The sequence below is a fragment of the Drosophila kikkawai genome, chromosome 2R (assembly GCF_030179895.1).
Source record: "Drosophila kikkawai strain 14028-0561.14 chromosome 2R, DkikHiC1v2, whole genome shotgun sequence".
NCBI lineage: Eukaryota > Metazoa > Arthropoda > Insecta > Diptera > Drosophilidae > Drosophila > Drosophila kikkawai.
Window position 1 is genome coordinate 27170133 of NC_091729.1, and position 19682 is coordinate 27189814.

Below are 19682 nucleotides of genomic sequence, written 5' to 3' on the forward strand. Positions count from 1 at the left end.
TTGGCACATTCTCTACCACTTCTAACCATGATTATTTTTAAATTGGCAATTCTGAAATGCTTCCTCCTCTCCCCAATAAACAACTCTGTTGTCACTTTGCAAACATTTCTGAGTGACAAACAGTTCGCTAAGCTGCTTTTCAGCTCAGCTGCTTTTCCTCACTGTTGACTCTTAGCCACAAAATAAAAAATAAACACACACACGTATAAATACAAATTCAACAGCTGCTAAAATTTAAGGATTTTCAGGCCATTTTCAGGGCTCATATTTGTTGGGCTCTTGAAAAATCTTACTCCTTGTAAGCTAATCAACTAAACAAGAGGCAGAAGATTATTTTAGCTGGTAGTAATTTGTTAGGAGTCCTGTGAGAAATGGGTAAAGAGATATAAAAACAGTGTTATATATTTTTAAAAGGAAAAAAAGAAACAAAATTAAATATTTTATGTTGATATTCCTTTTTATAAATATTTAGTAACATTTAGATTGAGTTTACGTTAGTTTATTGTCTCAAGAAATGAATTTAAAGGATTAAAAAATACTATTGCATACTTTTAGTCCGATTTAAAACAGTTTTAAAATCTCAAATAATAGATAATTACTTCTATACTTTTTAAGAAAATTATAAATACATACATCCCTTTAAAAGTTCTATCCTTTTCCCATCATTCTTAATGACTTTGTCATTTTTTCTCTCCGTGTCTTAATCTCACTGCCTGGTTTTTACTCTCCAGATCATCGTTAAAGCTGGTCGCTTTATAGCCGACCAGCGACTGGCTGTGGGAGTTGTTAGTGTTGTCTATTGATGAGCTTGTTGTTCTTCCATTTCCTCGGCAGCTACAAGCACCAAAATGCCGCAGAATGACACTCGAGACCGAGCGTCTCCTTTTCACTCAATGTTTACATTTGCATGTTTGCATTGGACTACACACGCAGAGACACACCATATACCCTACTATATACTGTATAGATATAGGTGGGGTGGTGTCCTATACTATATTTAAGGGGCTTTGCGCTCCTGTTATGACTCTTTTGGGGCAGCCACCAGTTAATTTAATTCTGTTTTCCGACCCCCCCTGTCTAATTGAGTGGTTGGTCAAGCTTTTCTTTTGCGGCTGACGGGGCAAATGGAAGTGAAATGTCTGGTCCACTTGGCTAAGGTCTCCTTGGGGTCTCCAGAAAAACACAAACACACACACACATGACATGATACTTAATTTGACTTAGCCAGGGCTTCGTGTCATTTATTCTGTGACACTGACAACGGAATTAGCTCAATTGAGATTGGAGGGCAGCTGGATGGTCTAACGAATTATGTGTGTATATAAAATGTGAAATGGGTTTAGTACTTGTATGTTGGGTAATAAATATTCTTGGCATGTTTCTGGCTTAGAAGCATTTATGAATAATAAAATATTAATGGACAATTGTGAAAATATTAGCCATGAAGACAAAGATGTAGTAAATTAATTTTTACAGCATTTTACTATGTGATTGTGAGTTATGAGGCCTTTTTACTATATATAAAATAAGATCTTTAATGTTTATAATATCATTTTAAAAGCTGTTAAAAAATACTGAAAAAGTTATAATAATTAAGAAGCAACCATTTCCTTTGTGGCAACTCTGAATAAAGGATTGAAACAAGTTGGCAGTCCATCTGTCAGATAGTTCTCCTGATTTGAAAAATATGCAAAATATTATGCTATTCATTCACATTATCAAATAACTTAACCCCCCCAATTGTGCCATTTTTGCCACCATAAATTATTTATCTAATTTTCCACTTGAAAACCACCAAACTCGTTTTGACATTTATCCTCCCCGAAAACCGCCATAACTGTCAGATGAAACTCAAATGCTGACTGTACTTTTCAGCGCTACGCTGACAGTTTTGTTAATTTTAACTGACATTTAAATGCGCACACGTACAAAATATGCTCTTGCATAACCATAACAATAACCATCTCACTTAAGAACAAACAAAAGGTGACAGCCCCATAAACAAAAATGCCAACAATAAAGCAACACAAAAAGTGTGCCTGAAATCCTGGCAACGGGCACAAGTTTAAGTATAAATTACGACAATAAATATAACAGAAAAAAAATGACACAAAACAAAACAAAAGGCAACAATAACGAAGCGAAACACTTTTCACAACTACAGCAATAACAAACAAACAATGGCAGTCAATAGCTCACGCATCAGCGCACTATGGGGAATTTTGCCATTTCCGTGGTATTAAGTCATTTTATCAAACTTTAAATATTTGAGTTTTTTTTATGTAAACATATTAAAAATATATGGCTCTATAAAATGTAGTACCAGAAATGTTAATTAACAGTGCACTGTTAAGCCTATCCACTGTTAAAGTCGGCTGTTGTAGCCAAAATGGACGTGATGGAAAATAGCTATTTTTTATTCGGTTACTTTGAAATTGAAAAACTTAAAAGTAGAACCAATTTTTGATTAAAGTTTTGATGGAGACCAATAGTACTGGTAATTATTATGTGTCGTGTGTACTAATACATTGATCTGTGCGTGTCTTACTGATATATTCCGATTTTTCTAAGTGTTCCTCTAAGGAAATTTTTTTGAAAAAATATTTCACTTTGAAGAGACCTATAAAAAATATATGTCTTTGTATTGCTGTACGTCCGATATATGTTGTAGAGGCATTCATTCTAAATAAAAGGCAATTTGTCTCAATGTGCACAAATCCGCACAATCTGCGTAATTTAATTTTTTTTGTAGGTCTTTTCGAGCAAATTTTACCAAGAAAAAACCATTTTTCAGGTTAATTACATATAAATATTAATGTGTCAAATCATTTTACCTTTTTAAAAAGGAAAAGCAAATTTTTTTGAATTAATGCAAGTGCCAAATCGAAGTTATAGGCGAATTTGAAGGCCTGGACCACTTTTATGAATAAAATGAATATGAAAATGACGTTTTTTATTTAATATCTGACTAAGAGCTTAAAAATGAAGACAATGTATTTTTTTTTATTATGTCTATAAAATATATTGTTTGAATTAAAAAAAAAATCCACCTTATACACTTAAAAAAAAAATTAAAAATACAAAAATCGTCAAGCGAGGGCGGAACCACGCCCATTTTTCCAAAAAACATTTCTTATGGAGTCCATAACTATAATAAAAAAAACCGTTTCGAAATATATTACTTAGTTTAAAAGTTATTAATTAATACCATGAAAATGGCAAAATTCCCCATAGTGCAGCGGCAAACAAAAAAAAACAGCAAAAGAAAAACCCCAGAAAAGGCGCGCTGCTCGGCAAAATAATGAAAGTGAAAATGAAAATGGCAAGGGAAAGGTGAGCCCAAGCAGTCAGGAAAAAGTAAAAGATTTCCTCGTAAGCACGACGCTTCGTTAAGTTTTTTAATGGCCTGCTCACCGATATATATGTATATTTATATGTGATGTTTGTATATATAGAAGGTGAAAATTAATTTTTCGCATGTCAGCCTGCAATTAATTCTTAAACCTGCCAACAGGAAACAACCTTAATAATAATATTAAATACAAATATCATTCTAACAAGGCATTGCTTTTATGAGGTGCACGTGCGTTAGGGAGAGGATAATGAGTTATAAATTAAGAACTTTTTAAAGTGATTTATTTTAGGGAAAGACATGGGATTCTTTTAATCAAAACCCAAGTGAAATGACTTTAGGGATATAAATTAATAATTTTTCTAAAATATTTTATAGATTTTTCATATTTAAAACTAAGATATACGGTTATTATATCTTTTATAGCTATCACATACAGATATAAAGCAAATCTCCCTAGTAAAATTTCAACCCATTTCAAAGTCTCTTTATATTTTTTAACCCTTTTTCAAAACCTCCCTTTTCATTTTCTACCAAATAAAACCCATCATAAACTTAAAGTAAAATGCGCTCTGTAGTCTCTACCTGCCATCCACGATTAGTAGTGCTCAACTCAATGACCCCGACGTGGTCGAGCATCAAAAGCCTTGGAAATTATTGGACCTCTGACCGGTTGAGCCTGGCAGGCAGCAAATTGCCATTTGGCATGCTACTAGCCAAGGCAGTTAGCAACCCGAACTTTGGCCTTTTGCAGGCGGAGGGAGGACACCCAGACTCTTGGCCCGAACGAACCCTTTGTACTTGCACTCCACTCGGGTTTTTATGGTCCCGGTAGCTTGTTGCTGCTCCCCGCGTCATCGACGTAATAAGTTTTTACTGGAATTGTCCTGCACAAAAGGAGGGAGATACGGCAGACCCAGTGGGTTCTTCTTTATTAATAAATGCAACTTTTGAAGGCCACACATAGTTTCAGCCGAAAACTCTTTCTGTCTCTGCGGTCGGTTAGTTGGGGAAATTGAATCTGGAAAAAGGGAGGCAAACAGAAAAATGAGAAATGGTAGCCAAACGTACATATACATATACATTTTTTGTAGCATAGTTTTTTGAGTAAAAAACTTTTTGTGCTGACTGTTTTAATTTTGTTTCCCTGAAAGTTGCTGGCGAATTTTGAGTAGCATTTTAATAATAAATATTGCACACGCTGGCAAGTTTTTTTTGGGTAGAGTTAAGTAAAGAGGGAAGCACGCGTGGAGTGCTTTTTTTTAGAGTAAAAATAAACCGGAACTATGCTAATGGAGGGGTGAAGCCAAGCACACCTGAACACTTCCGGTTTGGTAGTGAAGGAAAATAAAGCTTTAGAAGATGTTTTGTGATGGTTTTACAAATGGCTTAAGTTTTTCTAGGAATTTATTGGCTGATTTCTTGTTCTAGTAGACTTTATTTCTTAGAAAAACAGGAAATCTCTGGTTAAATACTAATATTTCTTAGACCTTGCTTTAGTCCAACTTTTGCTATAAATTCTCACGAAAAAAAAACCAAGTTTTCCTAATCAAAACTTTTGCCAAATTGAATTTCTAACTTGAGTTATCTCCACCGCCACTAATTGCATTTATAATCAGCGATCATTCCAATTAAGACTTTCTATATATATTTCTTTCTGTATAGTTAGGTTCTTTATCTAAATGTTTATTTATTCAAATGAATTTAATTATTGCCAGCAGTTTGTTCAACAAATAGTTGAATGAATTTTCGTTGGGCTCACGTAAGCAAATTGTCAACAAATGGAATTATTTATTTTTTATTCTCTAAAGTAGAACGTGACCAGCTTATGGCTCATCGCCCAATTCCCAGCTGGGACTTGGGCTCAATGGTGTCATCAGCTCTTGCTTTTTTCTGTCTTCATAATTTTCTAGGCTGTGCCATCTTGCATATCAAATAGTTAAAGTTTCTTTTTAGCCTTTGTACCCCAAGGGGCCAACGGAGCGTATGAGTAACTTTAAAAATTTAAAAAAATAGGAGAAAGCCTATAAGAATAAAATATATAATCTATAACAAGTCCAATGGAATTTATTTGCAAGGCCATACAATTGCTTTTCCTTTAAAAAAAAATATAAAATAAATCAATTAATTCCCTCAATTTATGTGAAGAGGGTTTTTTCGTAGATAAGAGTGAAGGCAAACCAAATTGAATTTTGTATAAAACCGAACATATAATTCATAATAGATATATAAATGAATCATTTTTGCAATGTTTCAGAATTTTTAAATTGGTTTTTATCGGCGAGCCTTCACATGAATTATGCTTTTGCCTTTACATAAACCTTTCCCCCCCTGATATGTGCATACAATATAGAAAGAGAGACAGAGTTGTGGCTTTGCCTGGGTTTAATTATGCAAAGCCTGTTCATTATGGCCCATCTGATTGTGTTGGTAACTCACATTTAACTCAGATAAGAGCCTGTAATTTATGGCACATTCTCAGATACATATTCCCTTGACCCCAGGGCTCTGCACATAATTTCTGCCACGGGACTAAGCCCAGCAATTAGGTGAGCCCTCGGTTAGGTAAATTACCCTACATAAACTCTAGGGTCTATTTCCAAAGAGAGCCACTTGATTGGAAAAGAAATACTTGCGAGTGGCAATCGATAACCCACACACAACTGTTTCGGAGTGACATAGTGCGGTTTCCCTCAGCCATTTTCCCTCGGCAATTTCCAAACAATATATCAGAATAGTTGCCTTTTGCGGTTGCCAGCACGTGCCACAAACATTTCCCCTTCGTGATCCGTCGCCACTGATAAATGTTTGCGTTTTACAAAACTGTAATCAGCCAAGGTCATGGATTGATGCCACGCACAGTGGGGTATTACCGGTGGCAACCGTTTATGAAAACAGTCACGGCAATAAAAGCAAATAAATAATATAAATCAGCTAAATAAATTATGAGTGGAGTGTGTCTTGATGATAACTCGGGTTGAGTTACAGTTTAAGACCATAAATAAATCACTTTATTGTGTGAGCCATTAATTTGCCACCGAAATGTGACAGCCACAAATAGATCACATCACAGGTGAGGGTTGAGGTGTTGAGGAGCCTCATCAAAAGCCAGATGAGTGAAATGTGAATGGGAAAAGTTAGCTGAGCTATATATGAACATTTAATGGACATTGTGGGGGGCTTAAGTGACAGGCATTTAAGTCTAATGGGAGCTATGTGGTCAGGGGAATCCCAGAAAGCTCACTGAAATTAGGGTTTCAGGTGAGCTAAGAATAGGGAGTGTTTGAATATAGTTTTTGGGGAATATTTTAAAGAAACTAGGCGAGTTTAGTACCTTTAAATAGGTAGCAATATGATTTATATTTATTTTTCCAAGTCTTAAGAGGTTCTCAGCTTCAGAGCTCCCTTCCAGCTCACTTTCTCTGACACCTCCTCACATTACCTTCACTGATAGTCCACTTAAACTCTTACACTCAAAAGGTAGCCGGAAATCTTAATAAATGAAATGTCTTCTGGTTCAAATGGAAAGAAATCCGAGTAACTGTTTGCCTTCTGGCGAAGACCTAAAGTCCTGCTGTCCTGCTGTCCTTCGCTGTTTGCTCTTTTGCTTATTTATTTAAGTTCCGGCTCGAGTGAGCAGCTCCTCGCTGCTTATGTTGCTCTAAGGCCAAGACACACAGCTGGGCCAAGTTTTTCTCCGCCTTTTTCCCCGGCTCTCGTCTCCTGCATAACTCATTCGTTTTAATATTCTCCAGGCATTGTTCGTTCGCCCTCCGGTTACCATTTTGTTGTACCCGTAGCTTTATTCTTATTTTTGCGAGCGTACAACTGGGCCACCTGAGTATATACTATGCCCGAGTAAAATTCAAATAAAATTGCAGCAACCTGATGGCTGACAACCAGCAATTTAATTAAAATAATAAATTGCACGTAATTTGCTGCAGGCGATGCTGAAGGCTGGCTTTACGTGGTTGTAAATCGAAATAAATTAAAGCGAGTGACAAGCATCTTTTTTAGTGAGCATTTCTAGACTTTGTAGAGCGGATAAACAAAACCATTTGATTAAAAGACAACTCAATTCCAGCTGGCAAAACTCCCAGCGAACCAGAGTCTCTGCAATTGCATTAATTAGGGGGAGGAAATATTTTGAAAAACTTCCTCGCCGCAGGACAAGCGACAATTGTCAGCAGGAAACGGAAAGGGAGACTAAAGAGAACGAGAACGAGAGACGTTAGCTAATGAATTTTAATTACGTAAATAACTTACTCGGTCAGGACTCTCTGCTAAGGAGGCTTGGAAAGGCAGACGTCTTGGGCTTGAGCTTGACAAATTTAATCATATTTTTCCTGCCGGAAACGGAAATGATTCCGGGTTATGGCTCGGCAAATGCCAAATTATGAATGAATTAAGTACGAAGATGGCTTCTACACGTGCGGAGAGCCTGTTCCTGGCACCGTGTGTAATTGGGTGCGTGCTGCGTTTAGTGTCAGGCACTTTATACACGCGTTGCGTGTAGACACAGGTGCGAACTCACCTGCCTACCTGCCTGCCTCCTGCCTGCCTCCTCCTGTGGCTATTCAATTTAAGTGCTCGGAAGAGGGCCAAAAAAATATATGTATTTTTGCTGCGGCTGTCAGGTTTAATGAGCCGCATGCAAAATTTATTTAATAACCTTGCCACACATAATTCACTGCACTAAAACAGAGGCCACATAAATTTTCATTTTCCTCCGGTTTTTAGTTTCTAATTATAATTTATTGATGATGTTTTATGAGACAAAAACCAAACAAAGCTCAGATTTTAATTAGAAATTTAAACAAAAGAGCTTTGCTTTTTTTGTTTATTGTGAAATTCCCTGGCTGCAAATTTATTTAAACGATTTAAATAATTCCCAAACAAAACCCCAAAGGACTCCTAGAAATGTGAACAGCTGGCAGATTAATAAATCCAATTCAGCGTTAAATTTGCATTTTTTTGCAGCATCTCTCGAGTAAAAAACAAATAAACATTTTACGGTTTTGTGGGAATTTATTAAAAAAGCAGCCTTCATGCAAAATATATGAGATTTTTTTTTGGTAACCAGAGAAGCCAAGCGGCAGGCCCTAAAGCCAGAGAGAAGTAAATATGTTTTTTTATTTGCTGTAGAAACAAGACCATTTCAAAGTCGAATAATCCTTAAAGCATATGGATTGCGTAGGTCTCAATGCCGTTTCTAGTTTCAGATCAAGATATAGAGGAGATGGATGGATGTTCGATGATTTAATAGCAGGGCCGGAGCTAGCTGGGCAGCTATTAAAAGCTTAGCACTTGCCACTTGACAGCAACAACCTTGCCACACACACACACACACCACTAGCCCCCTTGGGCTGTAACCACCCACCTCCCCCTAAGAGCAACCTTGTGCCAAGCACAAACAACTATTTTTTAGCAACGGTTTCGGTTTCGGTATCGTTTTGGGTTTCGGTCTGCCTTATTGATAGTGTTTGGCTGGCATACCGAAAGCCTTACGTGTCAATTTATTATAACTTATTCAAGGCCGTTGGTTGCTTTCTTTTTTTCCTGTGCTTCTTTGTCGGTATCTGCGTGAAAAATGCCATAAAAAATGAATGCTGACCCGGGCAGGGAACTTGGTGGGGTACAGGAACATGCTCAATATATTTCTGTTTATTGCACATAGCCTTCCTGGGCTTCCTTCCTTCTTCCTTTCTTCGCGCAAAACTTGCGCTTCAAGTTTATTAGCAGGCCCCGAGTTCCCCCGTCCTGTGCCTCGTCCTTCTTGCCCTCTCCCTGTTATCCTTTGAGCCGAGCACTCTCTCTCTCTCTCTGGCGTAGAGCCAACAAATTCCGAAAATTCGCTCAGCTCGATTCAAAATCGATTGAGTAGCCCCAGGCGGGTGGATTTGGCCCCAACGGGGGAAATGGTATGGAATTCCAGTGCATGACAACCCCTTTGAAGTTAATTGCCTGAAAGCTGCAGCCGAAGTTTTTAAGAACTGTCGATGATGTGCCAAAAGCAAAAGTTCCTCCGACACATGATAGCTTTCTGGTCATAATAAAACCCATTTATATCGATTTATAAAGCTGATGGAGGGAGAGGTTTCTCTTTCAAAGAGAAAGTTATAAAACTGGCAGAGGGAGAATGTTGCCAAGTTTATTATTATTCACATAAGGTGATGATGGTTTCATTTAGTTAAGGGTGTTATCTTCCATCTCCCGATTCTTCCATAAATTTCTTATCAATTTTAATTTCTTATTTATAGAATTTATTCTCTTTACTCACATTTTACCTCTTTTTAATTACAGCAAAAGCCGCCACAAAAATCCAAGCCGTCTTTCGAGGCCACAAAGTGAGAGAAACCATGAAAAAGTCGGAAACCAAAACTGCGACCAACAATGGCAGCGCCGCCGGTGCAGCTCCATCGGCATCTGCCGCCGCCGAGGCAGCCGCCGCAGAGCCAACCAAAGCCGAACTCGAGGCTGAATTCGATCCTAACGACAAGGGTGAGTGAAAGTGCCAGCCAGGGACAAAGGACCTTTTAAAAGGTGCTCCTAGCCGTGGTCCATGATCTAATCAAGGGGGTTACACTTGACAAAAAACGGTTTAAAACTGGAAAAACTTAAAATATAGGATATAATTCCAGCCTTGGTCAAAGGAGGGATTTATATTGACATACTATTTGTAGAGATATATTTATAAACATTTTTTTAATAAGGTTTAATGTTTTTTAGTCCAATTTTAAAAGCACCTTTTTCTCCAAATTCGTCCCATATTTTTCGCAGTGAACTAAAGGTGTTGCACACGCAAAACAATGACAAGAACAAGGCGAAACTTTGTGCGCAAATCGTCTTTAGAGTTTTCCGCGCTGCAACGCCTCAGCCCAGCCCTCTGATCCCTGGAGAGTCCTGCGGCTGCCCCCTGCACACATTGTCTTCGAATCAGCGGGTTTCTGCACAACTTCGACTTTGAGCTGGGAGATACAAGCTGAAATTACATCTTTGGCTTGGTTGGGTACCCCACCCCAACCGGAATGCAAACTTTCCTTGTTACGCAATATATATTCAGCTGCGGGGCAACAAAAATATTTGTCACTTGGCAGCGACAACAGGGTAAACTTTGCCGCCTGGAAATAATGTTGGTCTCTCCCTTATTGAAGGAAGTGTGAAGGGCTTCTGGTGGGTGTCATTGCCATTGGTTATTTAATCGCTCCGGCCTGTCTGCTTCTCATAAATAATGAAAATCTTGAAACCGCCGCTGCTTAACCCTATTAAGACGCTTCAGGCGCTGACAGTTTTTAGCTATAATTTGCCCTGGGCACAATGACTGGAGGCCAGAGAGAAGAAGCAGAAGAAGCCGTAGTGGTAGTAGTCCCCGGCTCATTAAAAAGTCAGAGGCTGTCATCGGGGCGTATACGCAACCGCATTAGGGATTCTCTGGCAGACACACAGCCACAGAGCCACAGAGCCTCACGTGTGCGTCGTCGTCGTCGTCTCCGGCACTACTTTTCTATCTGCACTCCTCGTTCCGGACCCACTTGGCTTAATTATGGTGCTCCTCCTTCCTAGACAGCCATTCATACATACATTTGTGCCACGGCTAATTAGACTCGCCTGAGAACTCAAAGGACGATGTGAGCACGTGGAGGACCTGGCCTCTGTCTCTGTCTCCTTTGTGACCGAGCACATACTCAATTAGAGGCGTTGAAGGGAAGTGTCCTGAAAGAAGCTTTGGTGGTTTTATTTAAAACTTTAACCGAATAAATCGTTAGCAGGATTAGACCCTTTTCTCTGTTGATTAATTATAATTCCATAAATATTTGACTAACTTTTGATATCTCTTTAAAGTATAAATATTAAACTCTCTTTAAAATTGTTTATTTCAAAACGAAAACCGCTCTTGTTTCCACAAAATAAATCGTTATTTAACCAACATCGAAAGCACAACCGATTCATTCGGAACAAAACTCGTTAGAACTTCATCATTATTCACAGTTATCGCTCGCAGGCGGCCTGGCTAATGGTGTTGGCCTAGTTGTAAACTCACAGCCAGCACATATTGTAAAATTGCAAAGCTGAAAAAACAAGAAAACCGAAGCACACACACATATAGTATGTGTATGGTCGAGTGAAGGCAATTTCTGAGTCCAAAAACTGCTGCGATTTAGCCCATTTCGCATGCAAATGAGAGCAAACACAGGCACAAAAGGACACTAACTGTGCAAGGGGAAAATCGAAAGCCATTTAAGGATATTTTCTTGTACATGTGTAAGTGCAGTTTGCAGTTGGCCAGCCTGCCTGGCTTCATGCCCACGTTTTGGCCAAAAAGCAGCACAGAGACAGTCATGTTGTGGATGCACAGATAGAATCACCTACGCATTTTGGCCTAATGCCTTTGGTCCTGGCCAAATTTGTTTGTGTCTGCGGCCTGGCCTCCGATCTGTAGCTGTATCGGTTTGCATAATCAGGGCTTTACCCCCGCATAAACACACTAATTATTGTTTATGGCGGGGGCAGGACCAAAATCCCACCCCAAGGACTGCGGTAATTGAACTGCATCCGGCTGGTTTGTCTGGCCTTAATTGTTGGCGGATTCCATTTGATTATGATGAATTATGAACGTACATTAGGCTGTTGGTTTGTTTAATTTGTTAGGAATTCGATACATGTGGGTGAAAGCTTATTAAAAATCTAATTGGATTAGAGAAAATATGGGTTACAAATATAACTTTTAATGTTTGTAAAGCACCTAAACTTCCTGTAGCAAAATAGTCTAGAAGAACTTGTTTTTTATACAACTTCACCTAATGTTGTTTATATTTTCCCACTAAAGACCTAATCCCACTCATAAATAAAGACTTTCAAGTCCTACAAACATCTTGAAAGTATCACCAGGGGCAACCAGAATTTATGACAGATTTTTTAGGACTCGTTCGTGATGTCCTCCGGGCAGAAGCCACCTCTCTAACCCACAACTACATACAGGAACTGCGATAAAACAGCGTCGCAGCGTGCCCTGCTAATTGGATTTTCGGTTTTAAGCAAGCTTGTAATTCCATTTACACCGCCACGGGGAGACCCACAAAAAACCAACAAGAGCGACGGCCATGTCAGGCCAAGCCATTTAAGTATATTGTTAAGTGTGCTTCCCCCTCCCAGCAAGAACAAAAAGGCGGATCCAGAAAACATGCGACACGAAACACAAGAAAAAAAAATAAAGAAGAAACAAAAGGAGGTACAACAACATTGACATGAAACACGCAATAAGCAATGGCAGAGGCAAAGGCAAAGCTAAAACAATGTTTAGCCGCTGAATTGGCGATTTTTTACCTGGTCTTTACCCCCCCAAAAAACACAAACACTCATCTCTATGTACTATATAAAGTATATATAAAAGATATATATAAAGAGTCTCCACAAAGTGGGCTAAAATAGACAAGAAAATAATGTAGGAAGCAGCCTGGCTGGTCCCCTAATTTATATTGCCCACTGGCCACACAGTGTCCATGTGGGTTTCACCTGTCACCGTGTCACAGGGAGGGAGAGAAGCAGACGGGTCAGGTATTTATTTAGCTGCTGTTAAACGTTTAGCCCCGGCCCTGACGGCTTCTTAAATATTTCAACAATGTTGGCACCTTTTTCCAGAAATTCCTCAACTCCAAAGTCGACGTGTTTATTGAGGCTCCTTGGAAAATTCACTCGGTTAATATTTAATTGCCGATTTGCTTGGCTTGATTTGAACACACACCTTGGCCCGGGCTTAATTTAAACAATTTATGTGTACACACAGGTCACAAAATTAATAGGTGAATATTTCACGAATTCAAAAGTGTGTAACATTAATTTCAATTTCAATCCTTTGAATAATTAAAACATTGCCTTAATCCAGTTAAATACGGCCCGGGATTAACTTAAATTCGAGCAAACTTTTAATGAGTTTCAACACAGGACGAGGAGCACAAGCCGTAATCAGCTTTTGTGCAAAGGATTAATATTAATTAAAGTTTTTGTTTGATTTTCTAGCCAACCAAAGGCCCCATCTGCTCTCGAACGGGCTTCAAAATAAATGAAACAGGTTTATTTAGAGTTTGTTTGCGAGCGTCACAAACAAATTTGCACACAAAATCTGCAGAAGAGAGAAACCGAACCCAATAAGTGCGACCACTGTTTGTCCTTGCAGCAGATTTATTTGCTCCAATAACAAGCCCCGAATGGAAATGGCCACGGGAAAACCCGAGAAACCGGAGAAACCCAAAGTAGGCAAAAACTGCACAAAACCACAAGACTTTGTTCTGACGGAAATTGAAAAATGGGCTTAGTCCTTATGGTTGTGCCAAGAAGCAAAAGTAGATGTTGGAACCAAAACGCAATCTTGGCAACCGCAAGAGCTTGCTACCCTCCACTCCCCTTGCTTTTGGCTTAAAAGTCCCATTTAGCAAACTTATTATCAAGCTTCATTTGTCACAATTTGTCTTTATTTCAAAAGCAGACCGGAAAAACATTCTCCCAGCGAAGGTAAACAGCCGTTAGTTCGGCCAAGTGACATTCCGGGCGGCCATTTTGTCCGCGATTTAAATCAAAATGGAGTCGCCGCTGGCAGATGCCTCTGCAGCCATGTTGCTGCTGATGATGGCATTGAAAGACTTCCATGGTAATCTGGTTTGGGTAATTAAAATGTATATTTACGACAGCCACTTAACATCGTAATTATGACAGCTGGCCGGCAGCTTTCAGCACACTATCTCTGGGAAGAAATATGAGGGAATGCGTAATAAATAAGCAAGTTTTTCAGGAGATTTAAGCCGATAAGTACTTGCATTTGCAGATATATTTTTGAGGCAGGACTTTGAGGTATTATCATTTATATTAAAATATAATGTTCAAGGATAGGTTATGCATTTCAAGGGATGTACATAAGGATAAATTAAATATATCATAGACTTTAAATTTTCTCTCTCTGCACAGCATCTGTTATTCCGCTTCACAGCAAAAACACCTTATTTCTGGCACCTTTTTGCTCATTATGTGCGTGTCTGGGACAATCCTTGTTTATTTTGTTTATTATTTCTGACACAATTACTAAGCACACGTCACAGATTTGTGCACTCTCGCTAATGGAAGCCACACACACCCTGACACCCCGCACACACTCTGGCCATGTTTCATAGCCAAGCATTGTTTTTATTTTCCCCTCTGTTTTAATATAAATTTGCATTGTTATGCAGAATGTGGGTCAAGAGCGCTGTATGCTGCTCACACACACACCTGAAGAGGAGGAGATGATACACGTGTGCTTATTCCCCCCTGTTTGTTGTTTTACTTGCTGTATTTTTCACCACTCAATATATGCAATAAAATGCCAGCGAAGGACAGGTGAAAAGTGCAGATGATGTGGCTTATGATTGAGTTTGTTCCGGGGCTCAAAGGAAGCTGCTTGCGAAAATAAAACGAAATTAAATGGAAAGAAATCCTTAGGGCAAAGGGAAAACTGCATGCAAATTAGGCAAAAGACCTGCCAGCGTGTTAGTCAGTCAATCAGTGCGACGTGACCCATTGCCTGAAGCTCTGCACATGCAAATCCCGGCAGGGAAAGGTGTGCCTGGGGTGGGGTAGATAGCCCCCAGGAAGTGGGCGGTGCATGTGCAAGGCCCGCCGAAGCAGTGACATTTTGCCAGCAAGCAAAGCAAACTCAATTTGTATGCCTTGCCATCAGGACAGAGATAGCAGTATGGAGGAGCCATGAGGGAAGTCATGAGGGGAGCCATGAGGGAAACCCTGAGAGGAACCAGGAGCGGTCCAAGCAACATGCATGCGGCCTGTGCTGACAAGTTTTCCGACACTGTAGCTTAGATTTTGGACTTGGGCGGGGTCCTGTGACAGGACACGCAGCGTACGTGATCGGCTTTTAACATGTGTTGCATGGCCAGCAACATGAACAATGTCTATGGCTCAAAAAACAGCAAGCAGAGAGAGAAAAACTAAGGGTTTTTACTAAGTAAATATGACTTTTTTGTGTGGAATTTATATAGAAACCAAATTCAGAAAACTTCTTTCTTCTTAAAAGAAAATTTATAGTAAATATAAAGCTCTAGATTTTTCTGTTATAAACAATTTAAATCCCTTGAAAACCCCTTTCTTTCAGTGCACATTCTGCTAGTTGCTTTCCAGAAAAATCCAACAAAAAACTCACAGCAAAAAAAGGGCTTCTAACTAAGAGGAAGTGTGCCTGGCAAAAAGTTTTTGAAAGAAATAGACACAAATTCTATTTGCGGAACGCCCGAGAGCCGCTTGATTACTGACCAGGCAGCAGCCGCAGCAGCTCAGCAGGGCTTAGCCGGGGCTAACTAGTTGCACGGACAGGACCTTCGCAAATGTCACAGCTCAGTCGTTGGTCTATTTGCACGTCTCGCAGATATTTTTAAATATTTTATAAATAAGCATAAATGCAAAAGCGGCAGCTGGAGAATGGCACGTGCCGCTTGGCCGGATCACGTTAAGTATACGCCGTGTGTGCGTAATTTGATAAAATAGCACATGCCAGGAAGCCGCTTCCGGTTGTTCCTACCAAATGCTTATCTTGGCCAAACTCCAATTACGTTTAGCGAATTAACGCAGACCTTTCCCATTCCTGGGCCAACTTGGCCCCTAGGCAAACGAGAGAAATTTCGCTGGGGAAATTGGCCAAGTTAAATATATGCAATTTTTTGTAGGAAAATCTCAACAAAGCGTTGGGGAAATGTAATCACCAGAGAAGAGATTTTTTTGTAATGAAAAATTCTCGCGGAATTTGCATAAATGCACAAAAGCAATGAGAAAAGATGAAGGAAATGGCAAGCCGACAGCCAAAGGAAACACGGGTTATCCTAAGACTCTTCCTACCAGCTCTGCATATATCTCGTAATTTAAATGTTGTTTCCTTAGCACACGTACTTTCTTTGCATTTTTACACAATTACGGGCTAATTAGAAAGGAGAGAGAGGAGCAAGATAATCAGACAAGGTGGCACGTAGCCACCGACGAGCACGCGTGACCACATGCATCCTGGCCAGCTGCGAGTGCTTCAAATGGAGCTTAATTTCGTGGTCAAGAACCAGCCAACCATCCATCCAGGCTCACCCAACTCACATCCGTATCAGCATCCGCACTCGCAGCTGGCGGTGGATTAAATATGCAGAAAATATGCGTTTCGCTGCGCCCACTCTGCGTATACTTAATGGGATTAGCAGGAAGACGTGGTCCTGTCAGGGTAGAAAAGAGAGAGAGAGAAGAGCGGAAACTAAGCATTCTGAATAGCGTTCTGGGAATAATTCATTTCGTGATTTCGATTATATTCCCCTTTTTTACAAGCTCTCTGGGTATTCTGGGTAAATTATTGGCCACAGCGGTGGTCAGTTGGGGGAATTTAATGCTGATTCAGCAAAGAACAAACTATGGGAATAAATAAAAACAAAGGTTAAATGTTCTAACAATCTCAGCCTGGACAAAGAACTAATTGAAAAAAGTTTTTAGCAAATGCTGGCAATTGTTTGAGTATCATCTAAACTTTCAATTAGCCCAAGAACACCAGACAAGTTTCCTTCTCTACATTTTATATATATTATATATATAGTTCTGTAGTTGTTTAGTTGTTCTCTTATTTTTTGGGGCGTTGGCCAAGTGGCCACTTAAGGGTAAACTACACAGAACACTAATTTAAACCCTTTTCTTTGCCCTCTCTCTTTCCTCCACAGAGCTGTGCCATGCCGCATTGAAGATTCAGTCGACATTCCGTGGCCACTTGGCACGCAAACTGGTGAACAAGGATGCGCCCGAGGACGAGGACATCCAGGAGATCACCAAGAAAGTGGCCGAGGAGCTGGACATTGATTTAACCGATCCCGAGCTTAACAAGGCGGCCACCAAGATCCAGGCCTCCTTCCGCGGCCACAAGACACGCCGGGAAGCCCAGCCGGAATAAGGAGTGGACCCAGCCGGTTGAATTTTGTTGGTCACAAGGCAGTCACAGAGATGAAGCTTAATTAAATGAAAGTAAAAATAAAATTAAAAAAGAAAATTTGGTAAATTGTAAATGTGTAAAAGGCCGATCGCGATGAGGGCACACAGTTGTAAACTTTTAAGTGAATGTGTTTTAACCTAAATGGCAAAACCGAAAACGAAATGATTCTCATAATAATTATATTAAATGTAATTTAACGAAAGTCGAGGGCAAAGTTAAGTATGATTTGCAAAGCTTTAATAAATTTAACATTCGAAAAAGTAATGATTCGAGATACGGAATTATTCTTTCGGCTTGTCTCCTTTTATTATTAAACTTTAGCAAAGTAAATTTCCGTTAATTAAAACCCAATTCAACTTAACTTTTGCTTTTCAGACTTTACCTATTAATCCCAAGGCAGTAACTAAAACTAAACTATAGTTACATTTTCAATGACAAACTTAATGTTACAAAAAGATAAATAAAAGGCACGATGTTCCATAAAATTTATTGTAGGAAAAACAAAAACCAAACAAAGACAAAAGATGCAAGGAAAATGCTGAACAATTTTTGGGAGATCATTTTTCCACTTTGTCTGGCCAAAGCCAAAAGTAAACAAGTAAAAATGAGTAAAATAAATAAAAAAGAAAATGTTAATTGTACCTACATGCGTATGAACATGAAGTAAAAACCAAAGAAACTCAATGTTGTTTCAGATTAAGGCAAATTAGGGGTACCCAAGCAACGTGAAGCAGCTTCGAGAACGTCAACTCAACAATTTTTCAGCCCTCGGGGCTCAGTATCTTTATAAAACTGATGAATAAATGAACTTGATGAAAACTAATCTGGTGGCACAATTTTTGTTTTTCTACCAAGTGTATTACATATTTGTCTACTTAACAATTGAAACACACACATTATATATATACATCTATATATATATATATATACAATACCTATACAAAAGGCAAAATGACAAAGATTAGAGCGAGTTGAATTGGAAAATATTTTTCATCGGCCACGGCCGAGAAAACTGTTACCACTAAACAAATATTTAAAATTCAAATCAATTAACTACAAAAATGAATAACAAGCTAAACGAAGATAATTGAAATTATATTAGAGATCAAAGTCAAATTCAAATAAATTGCATATAATTATTACATTTAAAGAGCTAACCGGGTAAAACCAATTATGTGTGGGTGAGCGAGCGGAAAATGTGAAAAACCAAACATGAAAGCAAGCCATATACAAGCCGAACAAGAACAAACCAAAACAGAGAATGTCCCAACTAAATTTTAATTGAGTAATAAAAATAAATACAATAAAAATGCAAATTTCTTTTATTAACATTATATGGGGTTTTTATATCCTTAAGGGGTATTGTGATTTTAGTCAGAAGCTTGAAACGTGGGGAAGGAGTCATTTCCGACCCTATAAGTCATATATATTCTTGATCAGCATTCAAAACCGAGTCGTTTAAAGCTATTTCTGGAAAAAAAAAATTTTTTTAATTTTTTTAAAAATTGATAAGGGGTTACATCATCATTTTTCTCAAAATTTGGCCAAAATTTAAATTTTTAAAATGTATGCAGATTGATTAATACAATAAAAACTAGCACAAAACAGTTTTCCGATTGGAAATTAATGCATTTTTGGCTTAGTTATGATCGATTTACTCTTCTTACTTTAAGGCAAACTGCAAGGGTATGCAATCTTCGGCTTTCCTAAGCTTTACTTTTATTGTTCCTTTTAATTTTCCCACTTTACCCTATTAATCTGATCCTAATTATCTTCTAGACTTTCTAGCTCTATGGCATCATCATTATCATTTCGTGGCCAGTTTGGCATTAGTCCTTAACCATTTGCTACCACTCAGCAGTGCACAGGGCCAACATTTAACGATTTTTTGTTACTACCTCGAGAGAGAGAGCGAGAAAGCTCGGCTTCCTGCGGCGCTCCTGCCACTGTGTGGCTGTCAGTCGCCAAGGACATTTGCACATTTTAAAGGATGGCGGCGTGGTGATGTGATGGTGGTTGTGGTCCAAAAATACTCGAATCACAGCTGAATGTCTCAACGAGACGTGTGTGCGAGTGTGCGGGTTCCAGTGAAGTGAAGTCCTTCTTGTGTGCATTTTACTGATGGGTCAGGAGACCACTCACTTCAGGTGGTTAACGGAGCTGGGTTTCCGTGGCTCTGGACCCACTGTGCCACGACGACTGCTGACATGAACTTCAGTGACAGTTTTAGCACGAGAAATTTTCATGACAATGACGATGACTGCGATGGCGTTGATGTGGCTGACTCTGACAATACTTGACCTAGATGGGCCTCTGTAAATTTTGCAGTGGAGGTAAGTC

The 19682-nt window shown here is 39.0% G+C and overlaps 1 protein-coding gene across 1 annotated transcript in view; it reads left to right on the plus strand.

The window, feature by feature from the left end:
• The window catches only part of igl (igloo), a 40607-nt gene extending 21949 nt beyond the window's left edge, over nt 1–18658 (plus strand). The window contains exons 2-3 of the mRNA XM_041777015.2: nt 9656–9853; nt 17077–18658. Coding sequence (XP_041632949.1) covers nt 9656–9853; nt 17077–17303 — 425 coding nt within the window. The 3' untranslated portion in view covers nt 17304–18658. The remainder of the gene's footprint in view (nt 1–9655; nt 9854–17076) is intronic.
• The last annotated feature ends 1024 nt before the right edge of the window (nt 18659–19682 follow it).